General features: G+C 37.3%; 1 protein-coding gene across 1 annotated transcript; it reads left to right on the forward strand.

The window, feature by feature from the left end:
- Nucleotides 1-1040: 1040 nt before the first annotated feature.
- Nucleotides 1041-15040, forward strand: c7b (complement component 7b). Its single transcript, XM_041229087.1, has 18 exons — nucleotides 1041-1198; nucleotides 1982-2043; nucleotides 2421-2496; nucleotides 3254-3395; nucleotides 5732-5870; nucleotides 6393-6531; nucleotides 7110-7247; nucleotides 7360-7603; nucleotides 8790-8903; nucleotides 9364-9530; nucleotides 9898-10126; nucleotides 10551-10722; nucleotides 11129-11216; nucleotides 11744-11876; nucleotides 12240-12428; nucleotides 12852-12948; nucleotides 13632-13816; nucleotides 14383-15040. Exons 1-18 carry the CDS (start codon nucleotides 1193-1195, stop codon nucleotides 14565-14567), a joined length of 2505 nt encoding a protein of 834 aa, XP_041085021.1. The 5' UTR covers nucleotides 1041-1192; the 3' UTR covers nucleotides 14568-15040.
- Nucleotides 15041-15103: the final 63 nt, after the last annotated feature.

The following is a 15103-nucleotide window of genomic DNA, read 5'->3' on the forward strand; positions in this document are numbered from 1 at the left end:
ACATATTTAATAAATGGGAAAAAAGTAACATTTGTTAATCAGATTATCCTGCCTTTAGTTTTATTGCAACTGTGGTGCCATTCAGTACAGCCCTCCAGACAGAAGGGGTACAGTTTAAAACAAAGATTGAAAACCACTGATACAGACCATCTGTTTTCTGTTTATAGACCAGTCAAGGACATGGAGCAAGAGATCCTCTTGGGACGGGGGACGGGAGGGGGGATTTTAATAGTGTTTTGAAAAGGGTAGACGAGTATCTGCCAACATTTCTTATTATAATGCAATCTTTTTAAAAAGATTACTATAAAATACATTTACTGGTATTTTTATATTTAAACTAACCTAACCCTAACCGGTGAAGAAGTTACACTCACATAAGTTAGGATACCAATATCTAAGCTTACTATATGACTCCATGTACACCAGGACAGTTTGGGCAGGTCTACACTTACCAGAATGCATTAGGGTGTGATTTGAAAAGCCTGAACTGTTCCAAACTGACCTAGTGTACAAGAACATTATACAGTAACCCTACCAATACCCAAACAGTTGCCTAGTATTCAATCTCTTATTCTAACCTTCCAAACTGTAGCTGCCAACATCAGACACCACAAGTGATAAAAAAATAATAATTTTCCCAAAATAAGTACTTGTTTTGCAGCTTAATGTGAATATTAACAGCTTGACCAATCCTATATTATCATTTAATCCATTATTGGAGTGTAGTTACAACTGTTCATAAGATCCAGTTCAGTTTTGACAGCTGGGGTTTCAAACAAGCCTTCCTCGTTGACATATTGCTATTGGCTTAGGACACATCATTTGGTGTGATCAACATAAATGTTATTTTTACAAAGACAAGTTCCAGTAACCACTCGAAAAACATTTTCTAGATAACATTTACACATTCTCAACCCCTGGACGACCCCTGGTGTCTGGCTTTCATCATAGATTTGTGCAAATGTGCTTCTCGTAAACTAGATGAATTTGTTTCATATTATTACAGCTGCCAATAAACTGAAGTGTGTCCTTTTAGCAGAGTTACAGAACTTTGTGAAAGTGAAACAATACACAGTGTGGTGCATGTGCTATCAAGGGTTGACGAGCTTGTGCAATAAATGTCAGCGAGCGGCAGGCGCCCTCTCCAGACCCTTCAGAAGGTGCTGCAGTGACTCAGAGCCGTTTCTTCACAATGAAGGTAAGATTGTTTTATTGTTCTCTGTTCTGGCCTCCAGCAAAATGTTCACAGGCTATCGTTCAGATCATGTGTGAGATTACCATATTTTATTCTGAAATTTATTCAGCTGTTGCCAGTCTGTTCAGATTATTATTTTTTTTTTGCTCCAGTGTAAAATGTCTCCATGTCTTTTTCACAAAAACAGAAAGAAATAACAACTGAACTGTATTCATTGTATTGTTTTATTACACATGTAATACATTTAATAGTGTCTCTTGTCTCTTAGCAAAAACTAGGGCATATACAATGGAGCAAAATCTTCTGTGATGTGATTCAGAGCAACAGCTGGGATTTGACATTAAGAGTTGCCTTTGGAAATGCTAAGAGCAGGGAGTAGCTGTTTACATTTTTTATGTATTATTTCATGACCTTTTGGTTTTGTTTAACTTGGATAATAAAAAGGTCTTTATCCAATACATATGAATATCAGTATCCTCGAACATAATATATTGAGATATATATATATATTAGGACGGTATATATATATATATATATATATATATATATATATAATCGATATCAGTTTTCATTGGACTGGTCATTAAGCTGTAGTCAAAGTTAACCTGACCAGTCCAGGGGATTAAAACATTTGTGGCACAAAAAGGAATAATGCGAAGCATGCATTATTATTATTATTAAATTTAGTACAATTCTATCAGGTGGCAATTGTTAACCAACTGAATAGGAACATTAAACAAATTCCAGGTTTACATGTGCCTTGCTTTCTGCGTTTCTCTTTTGCAGGTAGTGGTGACATTAGTTCTGTATGGCCTTGCTGGACATCTTCATCTTATTTGTGAAGTTGGGTAAGTTTAAAAAAAAAAAAAAGAAAGATACTTCAAAGGTTTGGGATGCTGATTGTTACAAGCATTCACAACCATTGCTACAGTATGCCTGAGCCTACATTTACTCTATAGGAAATGTTTATTTAATTAAGCTCTGATAATGATGTGTCCTCCATGCGACTGTTGCATTAAAATGAATTTAAAAGGCTGCAGTCTTTTTTTTTGTTTTGTTAGCAGCTTAATTGTACATGTACAGAATAGCAGATTTTGCGAGTGCTCTGCAGTGTGATTACACAGGACTACACATCTGGCTAGATTTAAATGTACTAGCAGGACTTACATGGGCTATACACTTCGGTGGGGTTTGTATTTTGAAACACTAGCTTATTTATTTACAGCTGTGTAAGTCCTGTGAATTGCCAGTGGTCTTCATACAGGGACTGGTCAGAATGTGATGGCTGCACAAAGACTCAGGTAAGGTAACAAAGCTTAAATATTGACAACAAATATTCCTAATTCAATTTGGAACCCTGATGTCATTACTATCTGTAGTTGACTAATGTGCAATGCACAATAATAATAATAATAATAATTATAAATAGTTGTGATTAGAAACCGGAAAACAGTGCCGTTGCTATTTCAGTCATAGAAGTCTTTAAAGTACATGTTTAAGCTTTTCTTCAGTCTGAATATTTTTAACTTCGGATATTGCTGTATCTGCTGTGTGGAGCTTTATGATTGGTGGATGGAAGTTTAGAGGTTAAAGGGGATAAACAAATGTTATCAAATGAGCTGTTTTGCAAACCAGTTCGCACACAGATACTTTCCAGGGATCGCTCACTAAGTCTGTCTCGATGTGTCTCGTTCATTTGTTTGAAAGACTTGGAGAGAAGTCTTGTTTATAAAAGCAGGCAGCAATTGCAGATGATAGGAAAGTATTCCAGATCCTCACATAAATAGGATGACCCGAGCACATTTCCACAGGCAACTTGTACGTTTTGCTCACAAGCTCTCGAACTGAGCCCTTATTTATTTCTTTGTGCTACTTGAGAACCTCTTTAATAACACCCCCCTCCCCTTAAAAATGATTACATTTCAACATACATTAGCCTTAGAGCATTTTGCCTCACACAGAAACATTCATCTGTTTTGTTCTGTTACAAAATATAAATCAGCTTTGATGTTTTCAGAACAAATTGTTTTTACAGTATTGTTGTATTTGATTTCACAGACACGTAGCCGCACAGTGTTAAATTATGGGCAATATGGAGGAAGACCATGTTCTGGTGAGCCAGTTGAGAGAAGGGCTTGTGTGCCCACAAGAGGGTGTCCAATAGAAGATGGCTGTGGAGACAGGTTCAGGTGTTCCTCAGGTGAGAAGGACTGAAAACACAATCTTTAAAGATTCCTTTAATAAATATGCCAAACATCAAAAGAAGCTTATCACCATTTACTTTCGTAAAAAAATAAGGTATGTAAATGATGGACATTGACGAAATGTTTTTGGTTTCTTCTTAATCACTCGATCATTCGTCCTCGACCATGACATGCTTGAGTGACTATGATTGAAGCATATGCACTTAATCACCTAATTAGTGAGACAGTTGATTGGACACTGGATGTGGAGTGATTATGCAGTTGTTGAACTGCAAGCTTGAATAAAAGCAATAAAGAAAAATCACAGAAAACAAGAAATATGCTACGTCTGTCCAGAAAGCAGTGCCTTCGTGCAATCTGCATGTTGGAGGCTGGACTACAGCAGCGTACTGTGGCTTGCCGTCTTGGGTGCTCAGAGCCAGCAATTTCAAACCTGGCAAGACGGTATAACCAAACACACACTGACAATTACAGGCTACAGACTGGGAGACCAAGCGCCACAACACCTCCCAAGATCAATAGATCATTTTGCAGCATCTTCGTGATGTCAATTGTTAATCAGCACAATAAAAAGTCACTGCACCTGCTCTAAAACAGAGTTTGTCTTTTTTCTATCACGTCTAGTGAATTCTGTCCAAATATAAGTAATATGTTTTGTTTGATGCTCAGTATATAACTAGCCTCCCTTACTGAATATATGTTAGGTTAATAAACTTAATACATAAGAACCATTAAAATACATTTGTGAGTTTTATTTTCTCTGAAAGGAGGGGAAAAAACGTAATGAAGTTTGCAACAATTATACTGTAACTGTAAAAGTAAGTCACGTCAGTAGTTGGTTCGGTAACTTTTTTGGGGGGTGCAGTGTTCTATCCGAAGCAGAAACAAGTGTGGTTTTCTTATTTCTGACCACATTCGAAAAGATTTTTATTTTTTTGCTTCAGTGGTGTTTTTTTTTTTTACACCAATTACAATTAATACAAATAAATAATTAAATCCCTTGTTTTTTTTATTAGTGGTTTGCTAATTTCCTAGCTTACCTTTTTAAACTAATCTTTTTAATGCGGTTTTAGAGTAAAGAGCTTTGGAAATCTAGCCCTTGGTATTCTCCCAAACAAGGAATGTTTAGCTTGCTGGTGAGAATTGCCCTTTCTTCCCGAATGATCATTCCTTGCAGTCAAACCAGCTAAGGCCACCGAAACCCCAGTTCCCCTTAAACACGAATGGACTCATTTTAGATCAAATTTACAATTAACCGTGAATAACCAAATTTACAAATACAGCCACCTTGATCGCACCAGTTTAGTACCTTACAATTATCAGGTCCCACTACCTGGGACCAATTAACCTTCTCACACAGATACTTTTATTCAGAACAGTGGTCCCCCGAGTAGTGGTGACACAACACAACGACAGACGCACTATTAATGATTTTTATTTCGTATACAATTTACTATTCTAATTAAAATTCAGCACACTAAAATGAAAATACAAGTTTCAAATATAATTTGCTTTAAATAATAGAACAGGTCTATTAAAATTAGCAGCATAGTCAGAAGTATAAACAAATAGTTCATGGGGTAAAAAATAGTAAAGATTGCAAATGTGTTTCAGTGAAATGACAGACAATATAAGAAAACGCTGAAAAATCAACCAAAACTAAATCACACAAAACTTCGTGCATTTCAATCAATTATCAAATCAAAAAGCAAAACAATAGTGAAACACAGCACGCAAAATATAACTTAATATACTAACCGTGAAAGAATTATCCAACGTGCTCAACAGCTGTCATTGACTGAAACGCGTATACAATACCGTCCTAATACCTCTAACATATCTTCAATTACTGTGGCTAAGCCGACCGAACAAGCTATAGTTAATTTTCACAAACAAATGCTACACGAAAACGGAATGGGGGTAAAAAGCATCATTATACTGGTCAAGTTACACAAGAAGATACTGAATAAAATAATTCGCGGAACCGACAGTACTCACCAAACGATACCGAAATAACAACGTTTAATTTTATCCAGCACGGCACAGTTCCAGCTACTCAGAATTTTATTAAACGCTGATGAAGCGGGGGCGTGTCCCCAATCGACCAACTCCTAGCTCAAAAATATGTCCTGGTGTACGTAAAGCAATTATGCAGTTTAGAACAATACAAAACTGTTCAATAACAGAGGTAACCACATGAGTGCTACAATCATAAAATAACGTGGTTTGTTTGTTTGTTTTTATTTCAGCTGTCTTTGTTTAATGAATTATTTTCGTACTCTACAACATTTAAACATGTGCAAGTTTCTTGAAACCTCTTTTGTTCTTGCAGGCCAATGCATCAGCCGGTCACTGGTGTGCAATGGGGACCAGGACTGTGAAGAAGATGGTTCTGATGAGCAAAGATGTGAGGAAATGATGAAGTGTGAGGAAGATAAAATCCCTCCAAATGCTGAACTCACTGGTGCAGGGTATGGTTGTACATTCACCTTTGAACAATAAACAAAAAGAAGAAAATACAAAAAAATAAAACTACACAGATGGTTACATTTATCTTCCAAAATGCCACCGGTCAATATCAGTATAAAACGGTAACCTACTCCTGTTTGAAAATTCGGTTGCTCAAGTGGACTCAAAGTTACTGTCCAACGACAACCCAGTTGCTAAGAACATTATTCTCACTTAATTTGTATTTATTTATTTGTTTACTTAACCAGGAAATGTACCCATTGAGTCTGGGTCCTCATTTACAAGTGGGTGCTTACTTCTTCTATAAGGCTGGCTTCACATCGCATCCCAAAAGCAAAATTGTTACATTTCCCACAATGGTATATTTTAATATATGGCCACAGGAGGACATAATAAATGAATCATTGATAGCTCACACCCGTCCTGGTTCTCTGCTTATTCATTTAGAAGAGAATATATTCTCTTCAGCTTGTTTCTCCTGCAGGATATTTTTGTCCATTTTTTTGTCCTTTTTCCATTTTTAGATTTGACATTCTAAAGGGTAAGGTCAGGAACAATGTCATTAACACAAAAAGCTTTGGTGGACAGTGCCGGATAGTGTTCAGTGGGGACCACAGATATTACTACAGACTGACACAGTCTCTCCAGAAATACACATTCCAGGTGGGTTACTGTAGTCCACAAAGCCTCTTCAGTAAATTTATCAGTGAGAAGTGAAAAGTTACTAGACTTTGTCTATTCTTTAGCTACTTTATTATAATAAAAAGAAGAAATGTATGTGAAACTCAGAGCTACTGTGTTTGCTGTTATTGTTTAAGAGTATTTAATTTCCTTTTGGGATCTTACATCTCTAAAGGACCACAACGTAGCTCAATACCCGACTCACTAGTCAACAAACTGGAGAAGCTAATTAAAATTATAAAATCAAATTTCACATATTGTGACAGCCATCTAGTTAAAAATATAAATTCCTTAGATTGCAATTTTCATTTGTGTCGTATGTTGTACCTGACTGGCTTATCCAGCAATGCAGGGCCTGCATTGTCCAAGACAACAGACATGCTGCATCAGGGCCCCAAATCTCAGAAAACTTTGACACAGCAGAAGACACACCTACCTCACCGAGGCCAATCTCAAGTGTTTTGACCAGTGTATTTCCAGAGAGGCAAGAGATAATAAGAGAGGGAAAATAAAGACATTAATACAAGTGACAAATAAATAAAATGTGCTTTTTGGTGCAGGTAAAAATCAAGAATGATTTCAGCTACGAGTTTTACAACAGCACTTGGTCCTATAACAAGCAAACAGAAGACATCAAGAAGTCAAGCCACGATGGCAGTTTTCACCACCATAGTGATATTGCATCGAACAATGAGAAGGTAAGATGCACCACCTCTGATTCTTTCTACTGTCAGCCATTTTCCAAAGAGGTAACTTTTTGTAGTTTTAAATATGAAAGCCTCATGACGCTGGTTTGGTTGTGCATTTCAGAGCCATCAGTTGATGATTATCAGGAATGAGGTGGAGGTTGCGCAGTTCATGAACAGCCCACCTGAGTTCCTGACCCTCTCGGAAATCTTTTGGAAGGACCTGTCTCTCCTCCCAGTTACTTATGAATACAGTGCCTACCGCAAACTCATTGAGAGCTATGGAACTCACTTCATAAAGGAGGGCTCTCTGGGTGGGCTGTATAAACATGTGTTTTATATGGATCCTGAGAAGATGAATCAGAAAGGTAGACCGTCCATTTCATACCATATGTTGTGGTAGCATTCTGAAGGGGGAGGGACTTTGCTAGAAACAGAGACTAGAGACTGACATGGACTGGAGCATTTTAGCAAACTCCTGCAAGCGTTCTTTATTCGTACTATTTTATGGTATTTGCAGTCATTCTGAGTGTACTGGGATATTTTGCTCGTCTCATTTTTCCCTAAACCTGCCTTTGAGCTACTTTGAGATTGTCTGGAGAATCCTAAGTGCTGGCAAAGCCTTGCCCGTTCTATTCAAACCAGGTGGCATTGACCTGTTAACTCTGCCCCCCCCCTTCCTGCTGTACAAATGAGGTCTGAATGTGCATTGAATGAAATGAGGAAAGGGCATCAGTGCAGGCAGTTAAGAACCTGTAGAAAAAATTGTAAAAAGCATATTCTTTAATAAAGCATAACCTGACGTTGTGTTATCATGTTAACATTTAAAATATATATATATATTTATTTTATCAATGGTTTAATTACTAGCCATTGCTTCCAGTTTTTTTTAAGTGTTTTGGTGAAGGTTAATGTTGAGGTTTTGCAACAATGAATGGCAGCATAGATACTGGTTTCACTGGAGAGTACAGTACCTTGTCATGTACAGGTAAAGCTGTTTATTCCAAAAAGCTATGAACACCCCCCTGGAAGCCACATTAAATCTCCAGAACAATCAGAGTCTGTGCTGGCAGTATAATTATCCTCAGAGTGTTTATACACTTTATTCCTATTTGTCTGATGGACTAACTTACTGCTCACCCCATAAATCAGTGTTTTTGGCCACAGTTTAGATAGATGTTCTTGGCAAAATAGTAATCTGGATAATACAGAATTCTCACTCGACACTCTGTGGTGGTGCCCAGATCAACCAATCAAACCCAGGAAACAACTCCAGGGGTTCAGTTTTTTATTTGTGTCTGCATCAGTTCAGTTTTCCAAGCACCTCCAGAATGACCCCTTTTACTGTGTGGAACTCTGAAGACAGTATGTGAATTGGTCAACAACTGTACGTAGGCCATTTCATTATTTTGCAATACGATGTAGAAGGAAATGTAAGAACCTTAATATAATCTAACACAATACAAATTGTGAAACATCACTATCTGTATATCTGTGGTACTTAGGGTAGTTTCTGCCCAAACAGCCTGATGTTGTTTTTGTTTTTCAATAAAGGTATTTCCAAGACCGATGCTGAGAAATGTACATCTTTCAGCGTTAATTTATTTTTTGTAAGAGTGAAACACTCAGCATGCAACAAACTAATTGAAGCGCTCAAAACTGAAGAAGGTAAGGTAACAAACAAAAAACACCCAGTGATATTTCTGAAATAAGTATAAGGTATTGTAGTGGTTTTAGACCCTCTTGTGCTGTTAGAAGAACTGGAGATGTAAATGTAGACACACTATTGGCATACCCACTTGATGACATCTGTATACAGAACTGTAACTGGGCTTGACTACTTCGACGTGATTTAAAACAGGTTTCCTGAATTCTTTTGTGTGTTTCTGTGCTGAAGGGATTTCCCATGTATTGAGGATGGTCCTATTGAGGCTGCTAAAAATTAGACTTGTTCAGTTCATTTGCCCGTTGACATACTGCAGAAATATCTGAATGACATTTAGCATTGCAAGCTTCACTTTTCTCTCAGAGCCAAGTTATTTTATAAATTACAAAACAAGAATAATAATTTAGGAACAGCTTGTTGTATCTTGTCTCTTTTTTTTTTTTTTTTTTTTTTTTTTTTTAGGACTTGCGTCTCAAAAAATAAAAGGTGTGTCATCTATTATTGGAGGGAGTGCTGCTTTTTCATCTGGGCTGAATTTTTTGGAGCTGAACAACCCTGCTGGGAACAGTGAACGATATGCCAGGTGGGCTGGCTCTGTGAAAGACAATCCCAGTGTCATCAAGCAGAAGGTTAGACATATTACTATTAAGATTACTACCATACACTTTACTGATTGCCACTAAAGAGCTGTGCTCCTTGGCAGAATAGTTATTTGGTATTTCCTGCTGTCACAAAGGCTCATCACACCATGAATAGTCAAGTTGCTGTGAAATTAATTATGATACAAAGAATAATGTATACCTCAACAAGGCTGTAATTGAATCAGAAAGCACGTAGGGTATATTCACGTCACCTGAACCCAGAGTATTGCTTGTTTGGAAAAGCTGATGTCAGACAAACTGAATGTTTCCTGTCTTGTCATCAAGTCTAATTTAATGTGTTAGGCAAACAAACTAATCATTTTGCATTGTGTTTCCTTTTTTTCCCCACCTGTAGTTGACACCTCTGCATGAACTGGTGAAAGAGGTGACGTGTGCTTCAGTGAAGAGGTATAACCTGAAACAAGCGATTGAGCAGTATCTGAATGAGAATCACCCGTGTAACTGCAAGCCTTGTCAGAACAATGGCCTTCCTGTGATTAAAAACACCCAGTGCGACTGTGACTGCAAACCAGGCACCACTGGACTTGCCTGTGAACATGGAACTCCTCAGGAAGAGCAGCCAGGTCGTTTTACTAAGATTCATTTCTATTGTGTATTAGTATATAAACAATACCTGCAGGAGATTAACAGAAGAATCAAAGTGTTTGTTTTAGTAAACACCTGAAATTAAACCAAATTTAGGAAGAGATAAAAACAAATATCCAACAGTGTAGCTTGCAGGATTGCCTTTGAGGGAATGTGCCAGTTCCAAGTAAGTGGGTGTCTATTTAGTTGCTATAAGGAGGCTCTACACACCACTGTTTAGATCATTATATGACCTTCTGTGTGCTAGGCTTATGAAAGTCAAACATATAACTGTGCATGCAAGTCTTTTTACCTATTTTGAACATTTAGCAGTATTTCATTGTTTAGATCAATTGAAAAGACGCTGCAGTCTTTTAAAGGAAATAAAGCAGCCTATTGTAAAGGAGAACTGATGTCTTTTAGGCGTGATTGATGGCAGCTGGAGTTGTTGGTCTTCCTGGAGCATCTGTAGAGAAGGTCGAAGGTCCAGAGATCGAAAGTGCGACAACCCCAGCCCCAGTGGGGGTGGAAAGTCCTGCATTGGGGAGCACACGGACTCCAAGCTCTGTGAGGATGAAGAAGTGAAATATCTACGGTGAGGGCAAAAGAGAGTGATAAACAAAAGATTTTAAAAAATAGCAATTAACAACATGACTAATTAATGTCTTCCTGTAAACTATTCCTATTTATAATAAGATCAAATCAAAGTATGACCTTATAAATTAGTCAAAACTTTGGTACATCACCCTACTGGAAATTCAGGAATCTTGGTTACCTCAATTTTAACCCACTTTATTGTACTGGTTTCCTGTTGAAAACCCAGCTGATATATCCAAATACATCACATTTAGAACAGCTTGTCTCGTTGTTATTTTTAGTGTTAAAGAGATAATATTAGGTCACTGCAGTAAATGAATGGCCTCATTGCATGCTAGTCACATAGAATTGGATTAATTGTTTGCATGCCTTTTTATGGTTTCCTTATTTTTTTCCTTTTCAAGTCAAATTGAACCACATTGTTTTGACACAACTCTTGTACCCATCAAGTCATGCCAGTCTCCCCCTCCACTCATTAATGGATTGGTTCAGGTAAGAGTAACAACACCAGAGCCACATAACACAGCAATATAATTCAAAGTCTCTTAAGCAGTGATGTTGAATTTTGTTTAAAAAAATATACTCCATATATACTAAAAAATATCACTATGGATGTGTTTTATGTGAATGATAATGCTAAACAACAAAACATATATTTGAAAATAATATCACGCCACTCAGAAGCCATCTTTGTTTCCGCTGAGATATTATAAAGAACTGCACCGTTACCTGTTTAGATTTGATTGAATGACTACCCCTCACCACTGATACCCTTTAAAGATATCCATTGGCCGCAAAGGTTTTTATTCTGGAGGTGAAAATTGAAAATATATCAATAAAAAAAGTCAAACAGTGGAGGTTTCATTTGGTTAATTTTGATTCTGAGGCCTGAACATTTCAACTGCTGTTTTCCAAGCTGGGAGGTCTAGAATAAACAGTGGCGGGAGACCCGACAATGTTTGGTCAGATCAGATCTTTAATGGTAAAAGCCAACTCTTCTGTTTTTGTTTTAACCACAGGATCCCAAAGACCTTTACCCAGTTGGCAGTAAAGTTGTGTATTCCTGCATAGAAGGATATTACGTTGTGGGGGATCCTGTAGCAAAGTGTGGTGAAGATCTTCATTGGCAGAGATACTCTATTCATTGCCAGGGTAAGTATTGCCATCATCGTCATTAATTGAACAACAGAGAGTGTGAAATCAGACTCTTGCCAGCTTACCATTATAGAGATGCCAATGTTGGATGAACTCAAAGAGCAACACTTTTGCTGAAGAATGTCCCTGCTGAAGGCGCACAGTAAGATAACAAAACCAGGAGGTCAACTATTAAACTATGCCGTGTTAATATCATTAAACTAAAATACAGATAGTGTCAGTAGTACTGAACAGTAAACAGCAGACCCATTTTAGAGGGTTTTTTTTTGTTTGTTTTTTTTCCAAAATGATTGTGTTTGCCTGTGGTGCTTAAACACCGGGATACTTTTACAAATAAAAACTGTTCTTTGTTTTTCACAGGCGCGGTCTGTGGGCCTCCGACTCTGCAATCTGATGTCACTGGCACTCCCTGGAAAACAAGCTATGAGATAGGAGAGAAGATTTCCCTGTCCTGCCCACCTGCAAAACAATTAGAAGGGGCTTCAGAAATTATGTGTGACTCCAGTCTAAATTGGTCACCTAAGTTAACAGGCACACAATGCAAAACAGGCAAGAAATCAATTTAAAGAGAACACACTGAACTGCTGATAAAGTATGTTCATACAGTATTCAAGCAATAGAGTTAGAGGGAACTGCTGTGTAAGAAAGTCAACTTCCAAGGTAATGCCCTGATAATTAGGGTTTTAAAAAACATTAAGCAGTGCTGTTTATTTCTATTTTAAACATTTAAATTCTGGTGCTTCCTGAATATGGTTATGACATATATTTACACAAACTATATGTCCAAAAGATTCTGGATTTCTAGTCTGTGGCATGTTTAGGTTGTGAAGCAGCGGAACACACTTGTACAATTAAAACATATCCAGAAGGACTCTTGTTGGCCTATGTTGATGAGAAGCAAACCACTGTTTTGTTATATAGTAGTACCAGTCGTAGTTCACACATTACCCCATGACTTTTGATTTATTTCAGTGTTACGTGATAACCGGGAAGCACTAGGAGGCCAGTGCCAACCATGGCAAAAAAAACACAATTCAGAGTGTGTCTGCAAAATGCCCTACGAATGCAAGTAAGTTCTTGTAGAATTATAATTTGTTTCAAGTCTGGACCTCTAATCATATCTTTGTATTCTTAAAGGTTGCATAGAAACAAATAACCGATGAGACACACTGTATTCATGTTGTAGCATTTGTTCTCAAGGTTATAGAGCATAAGTAGACTTTAAGGACAGGCATGTTGTACTAAAGAAAGTAAAAGGCTTTTAAAAGAAACTAAGTGAAAACATGAAAGTGTAAAAAAAAGTGATGAAACCCTTCTGTTACATAACTTTTCTTACTAAACGTATTGAAAAATTAGCGTTAAACTTGCTGAGTAAAAACTCTAAATATCCATAATGAGTAGGAAGAATTTTCCAACTGCGAGGCTTACTGCTAGTTACGTATTACTTATTTAGCACACAAGCAACGGGTCATCTGCACACTAATAAATTTAATTACTTGCAAAACTATTTTGCCAGTAACATTTAGTTCAATATAATCTAGTTGTTTTGTATAAAAAAAATCTCTACTTTCATTTCTACTATACTGTATACAGCATATTTATACAGCATACCGTGTTCTTAAAAATCTATCATCAATACACTGTTGTGTATAAAACCGATTAGACATTGTTCTTCTGTATGTTACGCAATTTTTCTAAATATGAATCTGTGTGTTTTCTGCTATCAACCACACTGACACTTCATCTCCCCAGGTCTTCTCTGCATATCTGTGTCACAAATGCTAAGACCGGGCAAACAGACGCCCTCACAGTTTGTAAGGTCTATGCCCTGGAGTGCCTGGGGCGGGCATACACCCCTGCTGACGAGAGTACCTGCAAGCTTCCAGGCTTCCAACCCAAGCCCTGCCCTGCCTGTCAGCTGTGGGAGAAGTGTGATGGTATGTTATAACATGTACAGCAATTGCGGCAAAAGTTGTATGGATTTGCAAAATAATTTTCTTGCATCAATCTTTGAAACCAATGGATTAACTGCATTTTCACTACAAATAATGTATATAGTGTTGGAAAAAGTGTTGGACCACCTACGCTGGTTTGTGGTGCCTGGGTGATGGAGCAATTATTGCCTGTTTTAATCCACTAAGACACCTTACTAAGTACCTAGGGATACATGATTAGATAACTGCCCTCTCCTCATAAATAGGATTTTAATCAAATGTTTTTCCCTAAAAAATGCAGTGAATACTGCCAAGACTGGTACAGAATTCAATCTGATACTTAATATTTCAGAATTTTGAGTTAAAATAAAGAACAGATTTTCTATCTGTTCTTTATTAGAAGTAAATTGATAACAATTTTGTCCCACTACTTATGTAAGAGAGTTAACTCATTGAAATATTTGCATATGTTCACTGTGTATTGTTGGAATTTAGGCACTGAATTGTGACATGCAGTGAGATTAAAATCCCTGTCCTCCCAATACTGTACATTATATTTCTGTTCTCAGAGCAAACCAACATATGCGTATGCAGAGGAATTGAAGAATGCTCAGAGAATGGCAGCAGTATCTGTGTCCTTGCTGGAGAGAACCATTTCAAACAGACAATGTCTGAATGTGAAGCGGGCTCGAGGAGATGCAGAGGAGAAAACATATCTGTTGTCAACATCAGACCATGTGAAGCACAAGAGTAAAGGACGTCACTATTTACTATTGCCTCTGGTTAGAATGGATTTCCACGTATTTCACTTAAGAGCCTTTTTCTTATTGCATTCCCTGTGATAATAGACCCGCTTTTTTGGTTGTCATATACAAATGCATCTAGTGCTACAGAGAGCTATGTTAGAACTCAATTTGTACAGACTAATCTAGGACATTGTATTAAACCCTTTTGTATTTGCATAAAATAGCCTTTTAAGGTCTTGCTTGTATAGAACTTGAACTTCTTATTTACATATCTCCTCCCAAGTAGCAGGTGGAGTCTGAAGGTAGTTTTTCATATGATAGCATGGCAAGAGTAGAATTGCCTTCATGTCAGAACTACTAATTGCTGAGCACTGACTGTGATTTCTGTCATAATAGCAGGGTACTTATATCTTACTCTGTGCCTGCGAATTTCTTTGACTCTGTACTAACTGAAAAGCACCCAAAATAAAAAAAAAATGTATTTGACTTTTCCTGTGTGTGTGTGTGTGTGTGTGTATTGTTTATTCAACAATGAATATTACAC

Source organism: Polyodon spathula, chromosome 2 (assembly GCF_017654505.1).
Source record: "Polyodon spathula isolate WHYD16114869_AA chromosome 2, ASM1765450v1, whole genome shotgun sequence".
NCBI classification, from domain to species: Eukaryota; Metazoa; Chordata; class Actinopteri; order Acipenseriformes; family Polyodontidae; genus Polyodon; species Polyodon spathula.

Bases quoted from the DNA above. Each gene is read 5' to 3' on its own strand.
- c7b (XM_041229087.1), top strand. The intron at 2,044-2,420 runs GTAAGTTTAAAA...ATTTATTTACAG, and splicing joins CATCTTATTTGTGAAGTTGG to CTGTGTAAGTCCTGTGAATT. The intron at 3,396-5,731 runs GTGAGAAGGACT...TTGTTCTTGCAG, and splicing joins CAGGTTCAGGTGTTCCTCAG to GCCAATGCATCAGCCGGTCA.